The sequence below is a fragment of the Chenopodium quinoa genome, unplaced genomic scaffold (assembly GCF_001683475.1).
Source record: "Chenopodium quinoa cultivar QQ74 unplaced genomic scaffold, ASM168347v1, whole genome shotgun sequence".
In the NCBI taxonomy this organism is placed as follows: Eukaryota; Viridiplantae; Streptophyta; class Magnoliopsida; order Caryophyllales; family Amaranthaceae; genus Chenopodium; species Chenopodium quinoa.
The window spans coordinates 6,867,009-6,887,365 of record NW_018743574.1 but is presented as its reverse complement, the minus strand read 5'-3'; the positions used below and the strand labels follow the sequence as shown (position 1 = coordinate 6,887,365).

At 39.0% G+C, this 20,357-nt stretch overlaps 2 protein-coding genes across 2 annotated transcripts; one reads left to right on the top strand and one right to left on the bottom strand.

Annotated features, from left to right (window-relative positions):
• Nucleotides 1-306: 306 nt before the first annotated feature.
• On the top strand, nt 307-6,426 carry LOC110682399 (molybdate-anion transporter-like). Its single transcript, XM_021858729.1, has 9 exons — nt 307-1,181; nt 1,284-1,428; nt 1,978-2,146; nt 2,420-2,678; nt 3,740-3,828; nt 4,123-4,305; nt 4,412-4,497; nt 5,085-5,169; nt 6,252-6,426. Exons 1-9 carry the CDS (start codon nt 974-976, stop codon nt 6,384-6,386), a joined length of 1,359 nt encoding a protein of 452 aa, XP_021714421.1. The 5' UTR covers nt 307-973; the 3' UTR covers nt 6,387-6,426.
• A 431-nt stretch (nt 6,427-6,857) lies between these two features.
• Nucleotides 6,858-12,104, bottom strand: LOC110682400 (probable prolyl 4-hydroxylase 9). The gene is made up of 8 exons (XM_021858730.1): nt 11,643-12,104; nt 11,430-11,555; nt 9,542-9,699; nt 9,161-9,263; nt 8,173-8,268; nt 7,764-7,829; nt 7,564-7,680; nt 6,858-7,097 (listed from the first exon to the last, which is right to left on the bottom strand). Exons 1-8 carry the CDS (start codon nt 11,760-11,762, stop codon nt 7,011-7,013), a joined length of 873 nt encoding a protein of 290 aa, XP_021714422.1. The 5' UTR covers nt 11,763-12,104; the 3' UTR covers nt 6,858-7,010.
• Nucleotides 12,105-20,357: the final 8,253 nt, after the last annotated feature.

Sequence of the window (20,357 nt, the reverse complement as noted above, 5' to 3'; positions counted from 1 at the left end):
AATATCTATGGGGTAGATTGCTTGAGTATTGATTTAGAGAGTAATAATTCATTTTCAAAGGTTTGGCAAAAATTATGGGGTAAAGACAACCACTCCATGGCAATCGGCGGCAACCATCATGTCGTTGATAAATTAGAGACCACCAAAAGCATTGCCTCACTTGAAAGATCAAAAGCCCTAACCTTTAGTTCGACTATCTCTTCAACCAATGGCTCAATTCATGATACTTGTTTGTAATTCGCCATAATTGATGAGCTATGGTGGCGGCTAGCAGCTTCCATTGGGCGGCTATAATGGCGGCCAACAACTTCAATTGGACGGAGTGATATGGAGGTGAAGGAGATAGTATAAGCAGGAGAGAAGGAAGATACAGTATAACAGTGGAGAGTGTTTTTTTTTACAGGGGAGATTGTTACCCTAGGGGGAAGGTGGGTAATTATTACCCCTTTTTAAGGAAATAGATTACCCCACTAATTAATTACCCTTGATCCATACTAAAAAAAAAATCCAAAAATTTTACTCATGTATTTTTTCCCCCTCCCATTACACCCATTCCAGGCATTCCTTCAAAATAATGATGTCAGACTTAGAGCCAAATTTGCTCTAATAAAATGAAAAGCAGATTTGCAATCACCTCGTCCACCTGACCTCACCGGAGCGCTGTGTTTGATGGTTCATTATTTCAATTCGCCCCACGACCTGAGCCCATTACACGAAAAAAAAAATGGCAAAAGAAAAAAGTTGCTTCAACCAAGACGGAAATTAAAACTTCATAAAACTTGAGAACTTCACTCTCATTTGTTTGATTTTCCACTCCAGAATCCAGATCTCATCTGAGAGAAACACGCCAAAATCACATTGTTTTTCTCCATTTCTCCACATCAATGGCGGACGATTAAACTAAACCTAAACTAATACTCCTCACTCTTTCTCTTTCTCTTAATCTCTCCTACTTTCTCAGAAACCGTCGAAAATGGGAGTAGAAATCGCAAGCGAAGTATGGGAGCTAAATCCGTCGTTTTACTTATTCATTATCGTCGCTTCATTCCTATCAATTTTCCTCCTACCTCACTTCTCCAATCGAACGACGTCTTCTGCTTCCGACACCAATGTCATTTATTCCTCTTTATCCTTCTTCAAATTCCAGCGGAAATTCCTCCTTCTCTATTCTCTCTCCTCAGGTATATTTCTCCTAATTTCTTCATTTAATGTTTGATTTCATCAATTAACTAGTCTCTAATCATAAATTTGATTGCTAAATTGTTGATAATTTGTGTGATCAGTGCTGGAAGGTTTATGGTTGGTGAACGGAGAGTATGAAATTGTAAATTATGGACTGACTAAACAGCAGATGATAGTGTTGCTATCTTCTGGATGTTTAGCTTCGCTTATTCTCGGCACCTTTTTAGGAATATTTTCTGATGCTTTGTAAGTTTCTCAAACTCTATTTTTGTTTGTTTGTTTTGATATTATTTGCGTTTTTTTTGCTGTTTGATTTAGTTTAATGCAGCGGATTTTTGCCTATGTTATCGTAAATTGTTTGTGTGTTTGAACTGGAATTTGTGTTTGTTTTTAGTGATGCGAGGTCGAGTGTTTGATGATCATGTACTAGGATTTGAAGCCAATTTTTCAAATTAATAGGAGAACTTATGTTATAGATTGCTTATTTTGAAAGTAGGTTAAGGAAAGAGAGTTGAATAAAGAGAAACATGATCACAAATTCTTTAAGTGGAAGGTTAAGAAAAAATATATAAATAATAGAAGAGAAGTGAGCTATTAGGCTCATCTGGACGGTATATGAAGCTATAACTATAACTATTGTTTCCTAGCTGCCTCCTGTAAGAGAGTGCAGCGTGTAAAGTAAGTCTTCGTAACCAAATACACTATAGGAAAAATCTTGAGGATGGAGTTCTTGCTCTTTAATATCGATTTTGAGTACATTTTTTTTTTTTTTTGCAATGCTTGTATGAGTTGCAGAGGCCACAAGAAATTATGTCTTCTATTTTCCATCCTACATTTGATCATGGCTGTGTGGAAAACACTTGCAGCTCATCCTGCTATTTGGATAGTCTGCCTCTGCTTGTCTCTCGCCAGTTCCATTTTTACGTTCAGTTTCGAAAGTTGGATGGTGGTTGAACATGATAAGGTGTGTGTTAGTTGTAATTCTTTAGTGTAATCATGGTTAAACACTTGAATGTTTTTGCTTTTTTGTGTTCATCATCGATACAATTTCATATTTATTTCCAGTTTTAGAAAATTTAACAATCCTCTACTTCCCTGTATTCTTTATTAGTTATTGGATTTTTTTTGTTGTGAAGTAAAAATATGCACTTCATGTATAACTCATTTACTCTGTCTTTCTCTGTTATCTTTTCGATTTGATTTATATTGTTACATTTCTCCTACATATTTGATGCAGCAAGGGTACAGGCAAGATGCATTGAATGATACTTTTTGGTTGATGAGTTTTTTTGAGTCAACATCTTTGATATTAAGCCAAGTTCTTGCAAACTGGGCTCTAGGCCATGGTTCTATGAGGGGTTTCATTTCTCCTTCAGTAATAACTGTGCTCTTGGCATCTGTCAATCTTGTTTTCACCATCAGAGGATGGCCAGAATCATCAGCTAGGGGAAAGTTTAAGGAACATAGAGCAGCGTTTATTGTGTTTTTTTTTGGAGGTAAGATTGATGCGATGTATTCTTATTGATTGTGCAGCCAAAACTGGCTACATTAAACTGCACTTAGCTTGCAAACTACTCTATTCCAACGTAGAGATCTTAAACAATGTAGCATGCTTCCAATGCTATGATTAAAAAGAAAGTAATTGAGGATCAACTTATTGAATGATTCCGTGTATGTTTTGCTTTGTATGGAACAATTGGTAGATGCCAAGATTGGTTTATGCATTTGTTAATTTTGATGTTTTGGTGAACAATGAGGAAATTGATTTTAGAGGCATCATGAGGAGGAGAAATTAAAACAAGAACAGTATAATTGAAAGAAAGTAAGTTTGATATCCTCATTGCATGTGTAGGTGTGTAGCATTTAACCTCTATAGAACAGCAGAAGTTACAACTGATTACAATTACTTTGTTGAGAATGGAATATCAGAACGAGACAAGATCCAGGTAGTTCTCAACTTAGAGATAAAATTACAATGGGATTTGAAGTCAGACAGCTCATTGAACTTAAAATCAGGAATGTTAGGTAATGGTTCCCTGTGTATCAGTTCTAACAATAGGAATAGGATACTATGACATCATAACTATAGTTCAGCCATTCCCCGTGTTACTTTGTCTGGATTTAAGTAAGTACAGCAGTTGTTGCCAGTGCTTTTGGGCTACAAATGGTCCGTTTCTTTTTATTGTCACTGAGTCTTGTTTCAAGTGTTCAATTTTTAACAATCATTAATTAGGTGAACAAATTGACCATGGTTTTGTATAGTTTATATCACCATTTTGTGTCATACTGTCAACTATTGCACTGTATGAGTGAATTGCATGTAATTATCTCTTGGCATCTTGAATAGACCTGTGCGTGATGTTTATCAAGTAAAGTAAATTTGGCAAATGAAACTTAATGAATTATGATTCTGTTCATTTTGGTTTGGGACATAGTGGTCAATAAAATTCATAATTGTATTCTAGTGGATGGCTTTTCAGCTGTTCTTCAAATTCCTCTGTTGACATTAGTACTTTTGAGGAAATTCTCATTGTTGATTGACTATTATAATCCACAGATAAACGGGTATGGCTATTGGGATGTGCCCAAGCTTGCCTTCACTTCTCTGCTGCTGTATTCTGGATTTTATGGGCACCAACTATAGTGGTACGGATTATTTTTTTTTGACGGGACTATAGTGGTATGGATTTAATGACTCCTGTTTACTCTATATTTTATCAAAAAGAGATAAGTGAATTAGTAAAGTATGATACTCAGCTGTTGTTCTTTAAAGTTATACTCCTTGTCAATAATGTGACCAGCAAATGCGTTCTATAAATGGGAAACCTTGTGGCTTTCCTGGGTTCAATTCCTCTTCTTCCGACCTCTTTTTTCAAGTAGTTGACATTTGTTGATAATGGTTATGTGGTGTATTAATTCATAACTCCTTTTTTTGTTTAGGCTGATGGTCGTGAAGTGCAATTAGGGTTTATGTATCCATGTTTTTTGGGTGCAAGGATGCTCGGAATCACAATTTTTCCATGGACCCTGAGTGGATTGCTATCACTTCGTGTCGAAGATTGCTTATTGTATGAATTCATCGCTGCTGGGGTTATCCTGGCTATTGTAGCATACGATTACCAGGTATAGGTTTTTTTCTACTGCATGAGGAATTACTATAAATCTATCCCACGTTTTGTAATTCTAAGGATGCTAAGATTAGTAGAAACTCATTGGTTTCTTTTAACAGGAAATAGGAGTATTTGTTGCACTTTTCTGCTTATTCCAGGCTGTTGCTGGCCTTATATTGCCAACTATTGCCCGGCTGAGGACCATGTACTTTCTCTTTCCTCTCTCTCTCCTCTTCAAAACACTGTCATTCAATAGGCCAGTGTTTCAAATGACTTCTGTTTTTGAATTTCTCAAGGGAACACCTTTAGGTTTGGGAGACTTTGAAATTGATTTTATTGATTCTTTGATTAACTATGCCTGTACCCTTAGATTTTTAGCGACGTAATGTACTATTCCTCTATTTTGACTCAAGTTTGAAGACAATTTTAGCATCAGCTGTAATATGTTGTTTAATTCATTAAAAGCACCAGATGAATAGGAAGGAGAATTTATGCTTCTCATTAAAACACACAGCAAAAGCACAACCACCACACGACACTGTTCACTTATCGGTTTTTACAGATTTATTATCATTATACTGTTGCAGACAACTTCCTTGGAAAGTCATGACAGTTGGTACTGCTAGTTTTATTTTTATTTACTGTACATCAATTTAGGGTAGCGGTCTAATATGTCCTTTGAAGTAATTGATAGTGGTTTTTTTTTATGCTTCCTCTTTTTCCTCCCAGTAAATAACGTTGTTTTCTATTCCAGATGAGTTGAATTACTGTTATTGTTTGTTTTTGCCATAGGTATGTGCCAAATGAGTTCCGTGCAGGGATGATAAGTTTGTCTCTGGCTCCAGCAAATGCTGCTATCTTGTGTGTTCTAATCCAGGTAAGTGCCACAATCCAGTCACACTCTTAGGCCAGTTGAATTTCTGTGGTGCTGGTTGTGATTTTTGGTCTTTGATGTAGTAAGTTGTAACGACCACAGTTAACAAATAAACACGCATTAGTAGTTAGATGTTTACTTGATTTCTTAACTGTTGATATCTTCTCTCTTTTTTTTTTTTTCTTTTTTCCCCACTGTAGACACACACTTGACACGTGTGGTTGGATGTGCTTAGCATGGCTATTACTGCATAATTTGTTCTTCTTTTATGTTGAACTATTTTTTTTTACTGATTTAAGGAACCCATTTATATGTAACAATCTTGATTTATCTTATCTTTCTAAGAGTCGTATGAACATTAAGGTCTTTTGTGGCGACCCTGTTCATCTCAAAATATTCAAGGTTTAGGGTCATAAAATCCATGCGTTGAAGCCCTGGGATTTGGGTTTTATGTAGCTTAATCACCTTAAAAAATAAAGGTAGAAAACAAATCTTACCTTTATTTTTTTATACCTTTTCGTTTTTTTTTGGCACACTTATATATAGTTAAAGACGTAAGAGTGTAATTGAAAATATAAATACCTTCCCAAAAAGGAATACATTTAAGTATAATGAAACAGAGGACTGAGGAAGTGATGTATAATAATGAGCTAGAAATTTCTGTTTTCATAGTCGCTATTCCCCCCAAGTATTTTCAAAATATCAAGTTTTTAATAATTTATAGTAATATAATCAAATATAATGATGCTCAATATGAACATTAGAAACCCACAATCCATGTAAAAAAGTAAACAAGGCAAACAAAAGGGAACAAAAATGGCGAAAAATATGCATAAATTTCTTATGATGTGTGAGGCCCCATACCCAAGAGTTAAGCAAACCTGTGTCATTTTCCTTTACAGTCTGTTTGGACAAGAAGGCCACAGTCCTAATAGTTGAATTAGGAACTACTTATAGAAGAGGAGATTCTGTAATTCTGTTTGGGGAGCTAGTGGTTTCAATTCATGCATTGCTCATAAAACTAATCCATTTTGACACGGTGTGTATATAATATCGTATTGATTTAGGCTATGTTGATTTTGCAGGGTGGCTATTACAGGAACGCCAACAATTCCACTATAACTGCCTTTGCTGCCCTGGGCTTATTTTTGGCCGCAGGTTGCATGTACATGTTGAAGCATTTGGGCAAACAGCCTCATCAGAGCTGGCACAAACAATGATCCTAGCATTGCCTTTTTTTTGAGGTTAATGCTGATGGAGGCGAATCTGCGAGGGAGAGAGATGATTTGGTTTGTTGATACTTTGATGCTGATTTTCAGTGAAAATAGCTAAAAATCGTGAAGTTATACAAGGTACAGAGTATTACTTTATGAAGTTCAGAAATTGAAATCTCATGGAATGTGGAGACACCGGTTCAATTTTTGCATCCTAGAACAGGCATTCTGCTTCTTCAGCCAAAGAATGTTACATGGAACTAGAAGTATCAGCCAGTCTCCCAACAGAGAGGGTGCTTGGACAGACTTAAGGTGCTAAGGGCTAACTTCTCTCCCTCAATCTCCTCTTTTTTTTGGCCGCAACTACCAGCTTGTATCTGGATCACAATCTATGAAGCTTTTGAGAATTTGTCAACCAGCTGCTGCTTTGACATTTTTTCAGATGGGATATTAATAAATCATCAGAGAAGTTGCAGGTTACAAAAATTGATTTCATTCTTGTATAACTTAATTCAAGTATACACTTAAGAGTTTATAAATACACTTTTTCAAAATTGAGCGTTGAATGATACCTGTATGGTACAAAAAATTATCTACCTCCTAACTACTAATCTACAAATGTACTTTGTATTATTCTTCTTGTTCTTGATCCCTGATCCACTTTGTTGCAACCCATTTTTCCCCTTTGATGACTGGGCAACTTCCATGTAACGAAGTCTGTAAACCAACAAATTGCGACTTGTGAATATAGAGGAGCACATGATAATTAACATGCCCTAAGCAAGGTTGGGGAAGCAGTACAAGTACGTGACACAATCTGGATTAAGTCACCTGATATATTCCAAAATGAACCTATCTCTAAAATAAATACTCATATGCAGTATGTCAAGCCAATAAAGCAGTCAAATGTACAATAGAGTAAAATTCCCAGACACTTCCATCCAAACACTTTTTCACAGCAACTACCGAAACAACAGTAAAGACAGGGAATAAATGGCAGTATACCATAAGATAGCTGCACAACGAAGTTGATCGATGGTTGGTTTTAACTTTTAAGGTGTAAGAAAACAACACAAGGCACATTCAAGGTACCTACATCTACTGAAAAGGGTGTTACAATTACACATGCTTGTCGCTAAGTGGTCATTTTCTTCAATAACAGTAATAATGTGAATAAACTTACAGGATCAATAGTTCCATTTATGAACAACGAGTAAAAAAGAATTCCATCTCCTCTGTGTGGCTTCACTTTCAAACCAATGCAATCTTTAAAATCATAATTGAAATCTAAGTTGTCATTCTGCATAAGATAAAAAGGTCAGTGGCATCTAAAAACACTAGTCAAAAGCAAAAACAGAGTACTCTAGTAATTCCTTGTCCTACCTCATAAGGAAACATGGTTTCTCCACCTTCTTCAACATCGGATAAATATAGCAAGAAAGAAGCAACCTGCAGCAAGGCTAAGTTATATACTTCACCCCCAACGACCAACAAATAAACAATAGAAAAGACTAGGATGGCAATTTGGAAACAAAAAGGGAAAATCGATAGGAAAAGCATGATCACCACCCTGCCAATTCATGAGTCTTGTCCTCTTGCTATTAGTAACCAACCAATAAGTCCAATTTTCATCTTTCTAGTTGGGTAAAGGAAAAGATATATATTATAAAGCACAAGTTAGCAAGTCCATACTAAAACATCTAGGCATGCTTGAGTTTACATAAGACACAGTAGAAGAAATATAAGTTAAGTTGTTTGCTTGAGATGATCTACTCAACTGTCTTCTCCATACCCTTTGACTTTTCTGCGGACCATATTCAGAAGGATTGAATGCATCGTAATGAGAATTATACTTCTGCCCGACCTCGTAGCGTAGGACATTGTATGCCTAAAACAAGGTTATATCTTTGAATTAGACAGCAATAGAGTTTACCTGAAATAACATCTTGATAAAACAGCATACACATGCACGCATGAACATATGTAGAGGCTGAATGAAATAAACACAGTGGCAATGTTAACAGAATATCAAAGCAAAGAGTACACACAGGCATGAACAAGTACCATAAAGGCAAAATAAAAAAAATAAAAAAAAAAGTCCAACCCTCTTTCTATACCTTGTGTGTAATAGACCAGTCAATGTACAACAATAAATAATAGTCTCACAATGAATTTCCTCAGCATACAACTATACAAGACAATCAATTCTTGAAGGTGTACACTTAAGTTGAATATGGCAGTAAGCCAGTAATGCCATAATGGAACTCTGAGTTGAGTTCTGATCCAGAGAGAATCACTTTAGCATTAAAATCATATAATGTGTACGAAAGAGTTGAAATAATCCAATAAACTTGGAAAGCTAAAATTCACTCCCTAAGATAACCATAGAGCTAATGCCATGCTATTCACATCTGCTTAAAATTTTGGAAAGCTTTAGAATTCACTCATTTACAAGTCACATACTTACATGTGTTTGCTCTCCATAGAGCTAATGCCATGCTATTCACATCTGCTTAATATTTTGGAAAGCTTTAGAATTCACTCATTTACAAGTCACATACTTACATGTGTTTGCTCTCCATAGAGTTTTTTTGAAAGTGGTAATTTGAAAGAACATCTCAAAAGACCCACATAAAAATTATAAAAAACACATGCAAAGCTGGGGAAAATGATTTTAAAAAAGCAGTGATGGGTATGTAATACAGGCAACAACTCAATCAATAGATTAATAAATAATTATACTAGCCAGTAGAAACTGAAGGATTGAAGGCAAGGTATACCTCCCCATTTGACCTGGGAATCATAGTGGCCCTTGCAATTTTCTCATCAATAAAATCCAAAATTCCAGTTTTATCTTCGTCCGCACTAATAAACATCCCAGAACTGGTAGACAAAAAAAATTTGCCGCACAAACATCAGTATACATATAAAAAATTTAATTCAACAAAAAAAAATAAATTAACATAACAAATACAAGTACAAAAATTATTAACAAGCACTGTAGTTAGCATCACAGTATTTCTGTAAGGCATAGATGCATTTATGTAACCTCAACTAGAACTTGGAGTTTTCTTTACCATACATTTTTTTAAAAGTGAGAAAGATTACAATCACAGATTAAAATCCCAGGTCAATTATATGCAATTAACACTACATCAAACCTTGTTCTAACACCCTCCGTACTCTCCATTGTCTCTCCTTTCCGTAAAGCTAACTTGGATGGTCGGAGTTGTGCCTTTGCCATACTAATGATACTTTCACATTGTTCTGCGGTAGCAAAGTTAGGAAAGTATAATACACGTGGTCTCCAACTCAAGACCTGCACAAGCAAGACATATTACAATTAATTCACAATTACAAAATGAAGAGTCCCAATTTCATTTCACCAAGATAAAATTTCAGTCAGTAACAGTTGTAAGAGATCTAACTGAGAGCATGGTAAGTCAATACATTGATCACATTACATCAGAAAGCTGGAATCCCAAGGACAGAGGATATGAACAAGCAAGGGAAGGTATAGACTCCATTCTTCAGCATATACACAAGATAAATTAAAGGCCATATCAATTGACATATGTACTTGTAATAATATGTGGCTGTTTCTCAAAAATGTATACTCTCTACCAAATAAACATTAACTTTGTTAATTATCCAAGAGACCAAGACCAGACCATCACTTACCTCAAATTAAAATACTACGGCTGTAATTTTCTTGTAGACCCTTACAGATGTACTTTCCATCATCACTCAATATAAATTCAAAAAAGAGTGTGTATTAACTTTTCTACATTCCCTTGGGTATCCTCCACAACAATTTTGTAATTTCTTTTGGGTAGAGGATTTTCCTACTAACCAATACCAGCTAGAAGATTCAGGCATGTAACAACCATGAATCTTGACCTTTGTAATTCTAATCATCGTTCCAATCTCTTACATCCTAGTCTCCTCAGATCACCTACATAAGTTCTACAATGTAAAAAATCCTTGGCATAAGGAGCAGTCTGTAGTTCATACTTCAAGCAACTTACAAACAGATTTAATCTACAACTTTTGACATCGAAGTCAACATCAAATCTACATGCACGTCAAGTTTCCAGTCATAAAATCCTTCAACTTAAATTACATGTAATGCAAAACTCTAATGACATAATTAGCCTTTGCGTAATGACAAATAAGGCTTAACTTGACGTACAACAAATTTAGATAATTACATAGGGATTATAGAGTGTAAGAATGTTATGTTGTTACTTATTACATTATTACAGTGCCTTTTTTAAACTCTTCAAATAGTCAACTAATTTGATCTCTTAGACCCCCTACCCCCCCTCCCTCCTCCTTTATTTAAGTTGACTAATGACCATTGATAATTCATGATTGAATGGTGACTGAAAACGTTATGTCAAATCTAATAGTAATTTATTGATAAGGAAATTTCAACAACTTCATAAGTTCAACAAGCTCAAACTCAACCTTTGGAGAGCCAATTGTGAAAACTTAAAACCACACTTCTGTCTCGAAATATCCTCAACTAAGCATTAGTTAGTTGAATAGCGAACATAAACATTCGAATTTTTCAAAGAACTACTGCAGCATTTAACAGCGACAGGAAGCAGCGGCAGCAGCAATGACAAATCTCATTCTAAAACTAAATCAATAATAATTCCTTCATATCAAATCTGCGACATTCAGACATCTTCAATCAGCCTCTTTTACTTCCAACAAATTAAAACTGCTTGATTCTTACACACATCCACATTACATACATGTAGCACCGTATCAGACAAAAATTAAGTCGAATAAGTAATTTAAGTAACGACGATTCACTTCAATGAAAACAATATGAATTCGAATTTATACAATCAATCGTTATTTATTTATTTATTTAATTTTTTCCTTTTGTGATCAATAAAATAAAAAATCAGAACAAAAAATTCCTCAATAACATTGTTTATCTCCTCCTAATTCAAAAAACGAAATCAACTTCATCAATTTCCCGCCGACGTCAAATTCAACTGAGAATAATGAAAAATTGAAGATGAGAGAGAAAACCTGGAAAGGAATGGAAGTAATAGAATCATCGCCGGATTCTCCAGAAGGAACAAGATCAAGTGTTGCCGTATCTTCAACATCCGTCGATTCAAGCATTCTCTGTCTTAATCCAGCACTCGAAGAAATCTTCCGATCACAAAAAAAAAATCAAAAAATTACCTCCAATTATTCAAACAAAACTGCAAAAACAACGAAGATCAAAGATAAAAATACCTGAAAAATGAGTGTACAAGAGAAAAATCCAACGATAAAGAAGAAGAAACAGAGAAAAAATACAGTCGGTAACCCTAAATTACGACCGGAGTTCCAATTTCCTCGTTCTTTTACTTTCATTTGATCAAATTGATCAACAAATCAACCCTAAATTTTTTCTAGAAACTTGAATTTTCTTTCCAATAATCGGAATTACTAAGTGTGAAGATATGAAAATTGTTAGTTATTCAAAAATGGGAATATATAGAAAGAGAGAGTATTGGAAAATGGATTATAGAAGTATTATCCGAGGCAAAGAACGCGGCAACATTGGTTGAGAGTGGTGTGGTTTGAAAAGAGTTTGGTTAATTTTGGGAGGAAAATGGATTTTGGTGGAGTTTCATTTATTACAACTTACAAATGTCAGAAAAATAGCACGAGGAAAAGCCGGTGAGTCAATTACAACTCTATTATTTTTATCACAATTAGAATTTTCCGTACGACTTTTGTCTCTCTCTCTTTTCCACTATGTATGCTCTTGCATTATTGCAAATCTTAATGGAATAACTGAATTAAGTATTTTATGCGGCAAAAAAATTATTTTTATTTTATTGTTTGTCTCTAGGGTTGTTCAGCGGGTTAAAATTCGATTGAATTGAAACACTTTAAAAATTGAAAATTTGGAAATTAAGATAGACTAAAGATTAAATATTTTGAACAAATGTTTACAAGATTTGATACATACACTTGCATGATGAGCTCATCTTCTCGCATTTTGGGCCTTAAGCAATGTACTCATTCATAGACAAATGAAAGATTTATGGTACTATGTTTACTTGATTGTCACATTATAAATTTATAATGATAAGATTGTGATATCTATCCCCGTTAGAGCCAATTTGAGGCCTTGGGAGTAGAGATTCCCTATTATCCTCCCGCTTCACTTAGCTTTCAAGGGGTCTTGCACGCTAATTTGGGGATAATTGACCTGAGAGAGATTTAGGTAGTTCAATATGATACCTTCTTCAAGTGCATGTAAAAGAGATACAATTTTGTAAAAAATAAGATAATCAAGCTAAGTTAAGTTTATGAATTACTTCGTATTATATATAGTTGTAGAGTTGTAAAATATAGAAACACTATGTATTAGTGGAGATATCAAGAATAAATAAATTTTTTTTTTGTTCGAATATCAATTGTAAATATGTAAAAATATAAGTTTACCAATATTTTACATGGTATCATAAAAGTATCACTTAATCTAAAAAGTTCATGAGTCCTAACTTGAGCAACACCCTGAAAAAGCTAATCCAACAAAGGTTATTGTCATCTATATTAAAGCTGACTAGCTAGCTAAGCTAAGTGCATAAAAAATGCCACATACATTACCACATTGGTATGGTAATCAGGCAATGTGCGTGAATTGATGAAGACCATGTTTTTATAATAAAGCATACATGGTAAACAAATGATTTGAGTTTACTTTAATTAGCTTTTAATATGAGATAAGAAAGCTATTATTAACATCAAACTTTTAAATATTTTTCCACCTAGAGTATAGTTATGGGGGTAAAGCTAAGAGCTATAGCGAAACGATCTATTCAGTGGTGGGCTCTGGGTAGTCCTTTTTCTCCTCTTCTTTTGACTTTTGAGTGTCTATAAACTATGCAGTTTCTGTATTAGAATAACTAGCTTTACAAATCATTAATTAATTGAATGATTTTTTCAGTGCTAGTGGTAGCTAGATGTGATACATACTTGTATTATTACTATCAAATTTTAAGTGTAACATCTAAAAATCTATCTAATTAATGATGGTGTTTGCAGCCTACCCTTCATTTTAGCCTTAAGTTGATTCAATATCAACACATCATATTAGTCTCATGACAAGAAGTAAAGATGACACAATGAGTCGTATCATATTATCCACTTCAAAATGATGTGAATGGTATGACCGTATGATACTATAGTACTGTATTACTTTTATAAGCATATACACCATACTTGTATTAAAAAAATGTTTCTACAAAGTCTAGTTCAAATAATGATTACAAATTCAGGTTGTCTTGTGTGTGGCTGCTTTTAAAGTAACCCTTAAAATACTAACCAAGTAAACTCTGTAACACTGACCGAGTAACCCCTATAACACTGATAAAGTAACCTATTAACACTAACAAAGTAACCCCTGAATACTGACCGAGTAAGCCCTACAACTCTAATAAAGTAACCCTTATTATAGCTGGCCACATCATATGGCCAGCCACTACCAACAAATGATAAAAATAAAAGTAAGTGAAACATAACTATGAAAATCTAGTACTCCACTCTATCATTATCAACAAAAGCCTAACAGCTTTGCAGCTAACGTATAATCGATGTGGCCTACTGCCCACCCAATGCAAAAAGAAGCGCAACTCAGCATATATTGAGAAAAGAAAATTAGTTCACCACTCACAACTAATGTACTAGTTTACGGGATTTAATTAAGAAAGAGTGATCTATGACATACATGAAATATAAATATTTTTTTGTATAGCCGACTTTCATGGATTTAATATAATGGAAGCTAATTAAATTCTAATCCAGTTTGTTGTTAGTTAAGTTATGGCTAATATAGGTAGTGGAGACAACTTCTGGTGGGAAAATAATTTGATTATTATTAGTAATAACAGAATCAAAAGAAGGTTTAGATTATAGTTAATTGGTTATTGTAGATCTCGTAAACGTGCGGCTGATTCAGCTACCACATAACAAATTTAATCTATACGAGGTTGAACTTTAATTTGCAGACTTCTGCAAACTGAGTGCAAATCTAACATCAGCAATATTAATAGCAGCATATACTATAAGAAATTATTTAAGTCAGAAGAAGACTACTTAAAACCTACCTATCTTAGTGGATGAAAATTTGTCTTTCTAGTTTCTTAATCTAGTATATACTACACTTTGAGTTTTGTATTGATCACAAATTAATTTCCATAATTTTTGTTTGGGTTCAATTTAGTCCAATTGGGCTTGGTCCATAAATGATTCAATTCAAAGTCCAAGGTCAAAAGTTCAACTCTCCAGCCCATGCTAAGTCAAGGGCAGTCAACATGGCAAACCCATTTGGCTCTGGCCCACTTCTCCAAATTATGCTAAGGTATAAAAGCCATCAATTGTACCACTTTACATTCAATTCACATACAACCTCAAGCAATTAATTCTCTTGCATAGTTTTTCTCTCTACACATTGTACTGACTTTAGCATCGGAGGGGCCTTCCTCGGCACAACCCCCGAGGCTAGTTTACGTGTGTTTGCTATGCAGGAAATCCTCGGCCCAACGTCATTTGAACCGAGCCCAATCTTCACCACATCTTCGGACCTTCGGCAAGGTCCCATTATTTTCATCCGAAACAATTTGGCGCCGTCTGTGGGGAAGACTTTCAAAAATAAAGCCAATCTCAGTCGTTCTACTCAAATCTTAGTATCAATGACTAAGAATCGCAAAAGCAAGAAAACGAACGGAAGTGGCCCTTCCTCAGCCGAGAAGAGTCACATGACGCCATGGAAAGGGCCGTTACAACCGCCCTCTCCGTCTCCATCACCTCCGCCAAGCAGGCACTCCCCAGGGGGGGCCGGCTCGGAAGGGGCGTCTCGGGAGAAGACTCCGTCTCCCTCCCATCACAGTCAGCGGGCGGACTCACGTCCACCGACTCACTCCAATGCTCAAAGCATTCATTCTCAGCCGAAGACTCCCCAAACGGGGCCCTCAGCCGAGCAGTTAACGAAGGCAATGGTAGTCTTTATGGAAGCCTGGCAGGCTGGGACAATGCCGCCCCCGCCTCCACGTCCTCGCTCACCTCCGCCCACCAGGCACCAGCGGAGGAGAGTGGACCAGGAAGGGGGTAGACCCTCGTCCCTAAAAGTGCTGGAGGACGAGTGGGAGGAAGACACTTGGAGGACTGAGCGAGAAAGAAAAAGGGACTCGCATTACTTCAAGGAGTCTAACACCCAAGGCTACCAAAGTAACAAGAGCAGCAACTCGGCTTCTCGGCCAGAAACTGCCCGCCGAAGCGTCTACGACCGCCTCGGCGCTAGGGAGCAAAGTGTGCACAGTCGTCTCTCTTTCCCCGACCAAGCCGAAGCTGGTCCTGAATCTTCCCGGCCAGGGACGAAAACCACTTCTACCTCTCTAAGAGGGCGGAGAGCGGTCCCTTCAACCAGGAAGAAGGGCAAGACTGTGATGCTTCCAACCAGCTCTCCATTCGAGCAATGGATTCTGGAAGAGCACGTGCCGACGGTTAAGATCCCGTCGCACATTACGTATGATGGGACTTTGGATCCGAAGGACCATATAGCCTCCTATGAGGGGCATATGCATTTGAACCCCAGGTCCGAGGCGACCTGGTGCAAATACTTTCCCACCACTCTCAAGGGGGTCGCGCAAGCGTGGATCTCTAAGGGAGTAAAGGAAGGCTCTATAATCGGGTGGGACGATCTCTCCACCAAGTTTAAGAGCAAATTCTCTACTGCAAATCGCCAAGAGAAAACAACTGCAGAGCTCATGGGCCTGTAGCAAGGGGAGACCGAGAGTCTCCGCGACTATCTGACTCGCTTCAGCAACAAGTCGTCCAACATTTCTCAGCTGGACCAAGGGTTGGCCGTTTTTGCATTGCAAAATGGCCTTCAGACTGGCAAGTTCCTCGACTTCATGGTCATGCATCCCCCGTAGACCTTGGAGGAAGCTCTGAACGCTTCAGATAAGTTCATCCGAGCCGAAGAGTGGAACAAAACAAAAACCCAACCTCAAACAGGGGCTGGGAAACAAAAACATCAACCGTCCGAAGGCCAAAGCCAGAAGACAAAAGGAAAGGCGAAAGCCTCGGAACAATCTTCAGCCAACTAGCCGAATAAAGAGAAGTCTGCACCATTCCTGGGCAGATTCGAATCTTATACTCCTCTCGCCCTTCCTCGCACTAAGATCTACAGCGTGACGAAGGGGGAGCAAAGTTACAAGAAGCCGAGACCACTCCCCGAGTGGTATCAGCGGAAAAATAAAAACCAGTGGTGTGAGTTCCATGATTCCCCGGGACACAACACTGAAGAGTGTATCCAGCTGAAGGACCAACTCGAAGATATGGTTTGGAAGGGATACTTAAAAAAATATATCGCGGATCACCGCGAGAAAAAAGAGGTTGAGAAGTCCGAGAAGGACTCTCGACAGGAAATCGACTTCCCACGAAAGAACAACAAGTCTACGGAGGAAAAATTTCCTCCAATGCATGTCATTTCGGGAGGAACCTGTTCTCGAAGGGAGCATAAGCGTCACCTTAGGGCTCTGACCCACCAGGTGAACAATGCTAATGTTCAACCTCCTCAGCCACCGGTGCCGAACATGACGTTCACTACCGCTGACTGCCGGGGGGTAACATACCCTCATGAGGACCCGTTGGTGATCACCGCCACGGTGGCCAACCACGAGTCGGTCGAGTTCTCGTCGACGGTGGTAGCGGAGCAAATATTTTGTTCCGGAAGGCCAATAACCAAATCAAGCTGAAGCCCAAGCACCTCACGCCAGTACCCTATCCGGTATCCGGATTCAAAGGGTATTCAACTTTTCCTGATGGGAAGGTCACTCTTCCTGTCACCATCGGCTGCGGTGAAGCAGCTAGGAACGTCATGACTGAATTCTTAGTCATTGACGCTCCTTCAGTGTACAACGTGATTATGGGGAGACCCATAATTCACGAGATTCAAGGGGTAGTCTCAACATACCACCAGCTGATGATCTACGTTTCAGACGCGGGATACCCCGAAAGGATCGAGGGCAGCCAAAGGGAGGCCCGAAGGTGCAACTACCTCAAGCCATCCATTAGTCGTTTAGAAGGCGAAGATGAGGATGAGGAGGAGAAAGAAAGGGAACCGAGTGTGAAGAAGCCGAAAGGCCTAAGCGCTTTGGCCCAAGGTTCTCTGGCAAAAGAAAAACAGCTAGAGAAAGAGAAAGCTGGTTCTTCGTCTGAGCCGAAAGACTCAGAGGGCCAGCCGAAGAGGAAGTCCGGCATGCCTGCCGTCTGCCGACATTGACAGCAGGCCGGACAGTGAAGAATCCGGCCCCATAGCAATGGAGCTGGATCAGCAGACCGAAACGGTCGAGTTGACCGAAGGAGACGCTGAAAAATGTGTTTCAATTGGGCTGGATCTTGATCCGAAAGTCCGCGTTGAACTCATCCAACTCCTTCGGGACAACCGAGATGTGTTTGCTTTCTCGGCAGCTGACATGCCCGGGATAAGTCCAGACCTCATCTCTCACAAGCTGAATGTCGACCCCACGTGTCGGCCAGTTAAGCAAAAGAAGCGGAATTACTCCGCCAATAAGAACCGAGACATCGTAGCCGAAGTCAAAAAGTTACTGGATGCAGGCTTCATCGAACCCTGTCAGTATCCAGAATGGCTAGCAAATGTGGTGATGGTTCATAAGGCCAATGGCACCTGGAGAATGTGCGTTGATTTCACGGACCTAAATAAGGCTTGTCCGAAGGACTTTTATCCCTTGCCGAGGATTGATCAGCTAGTCGACTCGACAAGTGGCCATGCCTTGCTTAGTTTCATGGACGCATTCTCGGGGTATCATCAGATCTTCATGCACCCCGACGACCGAGCTAAGACGACATTCGTCACGAACGTCGGGGTGAACAATTACAAAATGATGCCCTTCGGATTGAAAAATGCGGGGGCAACATATCAAAGGCTGGTGGATCAGGTCTTCGTCGATCAAAAAGGCCGAAACATGGAAGTCTATGTAGTCGATTCTATCATCTAGAGCAAAGAAGATAAAGACCATGTTTCGGACCTGGCCGAAACCTTCACCACCTTAAGGAAGCACCAAATGAAGCTGAATCAGAAGAAGTGTGTCTTCGGGGTGAAGTCGGGGAATTCCTTGGCTTCATAGTCAGCAAAAGAGGGATTGATGCCAATCCCGCAAAGGTGCAAGCAGCGCTCGACCTTCCCGAGCCGAAAACAAAGAGGGATGTTCAGCGGCTCACTGGAAGAATGGAAGCCCTGTCGAGGTTCATCTCTAGAGCCTCGGATAAGGGATTACCCTTCTTCAAAGCCCTGAAACTCCCAAAATCCAAAGAGCTCATTTGGGGGGACGAGCAAAAAGAGGCCTTCAAGCAGCTCCGAGAGCATCTGGCTCAACTCCCGACGCCGGCTCGCCCAACCGAAGGAGAAACCCTATACTTGTACGTGGCAGTCATTCCGGCTACTATAAGTGCAGTGCTGCTGAAGGAAGAAGAAAAAGTCTAGCAGCCGATCTACTTCGTCAGTCACACTCTGACGGATGCCGAGACCCGCTACCCCCTACTCGAAAAAGTTGCTTACTCAGTAGTGGTAGCCGTTCGGAAGCTAAGGCCCTATTTTGATTGCCATCAAATAGTGGTCTTAACTGATCAGCCGTTGGAAAAAGTCCTCGGCAAAGTTGAAAAATCTGGTAGGCTGGCCAAGTGGGCTTTCGAGCTCACCGAGTTCAGCATCAGGTACCAGCCGAGAGCAGCCATCAAGGCTCAAGCTCTAGCGGACTTCCTGGCCGAATGCTCGCACCAGGAGATGCTAGACGAAGGAAAGAAAGTCTGGACCGTTTTTACGGATGGATCCTCCACCGTAAATGGTTCGGGGGCAGGGGTAGTGATAACCTCTCCCGAAGGCAAATCCTTTGAGTACACACTAAAATTTTCTTTCAGAGCTTCGAACAACGAAGCCGAATATGAGGCATCAATCGCTGGACTAGAGCTGTGCATCTCCTTGGAAGCCGAGCATGTCTGTCTGAAGACAGACTCTCAGCTGGTCGCAAATCAGATCCGAGGCTAATATGAGGCCAAAGAGCCATCAATGATAGCCTATCTCGCAAAGATCAAAACAACTATTGCGAAGCTGAGAACTTTTGAAGTTCAGCTGATCCCAAGGGGTCAGAATGCTCAAGCCGACGCACTCTCCAAACTTGCCAGTTCAACTCTAACCGAGCTGAACCGATCTGTATATGTGGAAGTGCGTCGAGAAAGAAGCGTTGACGAAGCACCTGAAGTGTGCTGCGTTGACCATGAACCAAGCTGGATGGACCCCATCCTGGCTTATAAACTTCGGGGAGAAATTCCCGAAGACAGAAGCTTAGCCTTCAAACTGAAGCGAACCAGTTCCAGGTTCATCGTCTTCGTGGGAGAGCTACTGAAGAAAGCTTTCTCAACCCCGTTGCTGAAATACGTGGGTCCAACAGATGATAATTATATCCTTCAGGAAATTCACCTCGACATCCGTGGGAACCACATTGGGGGAAGGGCCTTGGCCCACAAGGCACTTAGGGCAGGTTATTATTGGCCCACCATGGTCTCATAAGCTACGGAGCTGGTTAGAAAGTGTGAAAAATGCCAAAAATTCGCACCAGTCATCCATCAGCCGGCCAGAGACCTTCAACCAATTTTGAATCCACTTCCATTTGCACAATGGGGGCTGGATATATTAGGACCCTTTCCAGATGCACCATACCAAAAAAGGTGGTTGATAGTTGGCATTGACTATTTCAGCAAATGGATTGAGGCCGAAGCGACTTCTTATATCACAAAACAGACTGTCAGGAAATTCATCTGGCAGAACATCATCACCCGTTTCGGTGTTCCGAAGGTTTTTGTCTTCGATCATGGGCGGTAGTTTGATAACCTGCCGCTGAGGCGGTACACTGACCAGTTTGGTATCAAATTGAC

What these genes read in the sequence shown, in the direction of transcription:
- LOC110682399 (XM_021858729.1), top strand. Translation starts at nt 974, where the DNA reads ATGGGAGTAGAAATCGCAAGCGAAGTATGGGAGCTAAATCCGTCGTTT. An exon ending in TATTGTGTTTTTTTTTGGAG is followed by an intron (nt 2,679 to 3,739) that starts GTAAGATTGATG and finishes TATAATCCACAG; the next exon opens with ATAAACGGGTATGGCTATTG. An exon ending in TCTTGTGTGTTCTAATCCAG is followed by an intron (nt 5,170 to 6,251) that starts GTAAGTGCCACA and finishes TTGATTTTGCAG; the next exon opens with GGTGGCTATTACAGGAACGC.
- LOC110682400 (XM_021858730.1), bottom strand. Translation starts at nt 11,762, where the DNA reads ATGAAAGTAAAAGAACGAGGAAATTGGAACTCCGGTCGTAATTTAGGG. An exon ending in ACGGAGGGTGTTAGAACAAG is followed by an intron (nt 9,264 to 9,541) that starts GTTTGATGTAGT and finishes TTTGTCTACCAG; the next exon opens with TTCTGGGATGTTTATTAGTG. An exon ending in TAAATGGAACTATTGATCCT is followed by an intron (nt 7,098 to 7,563) that starts GTAAGTTTATTC and finishes GTTGGTTTACAG; the next exon opens with ACTTCGTTACATGGAAGTTG.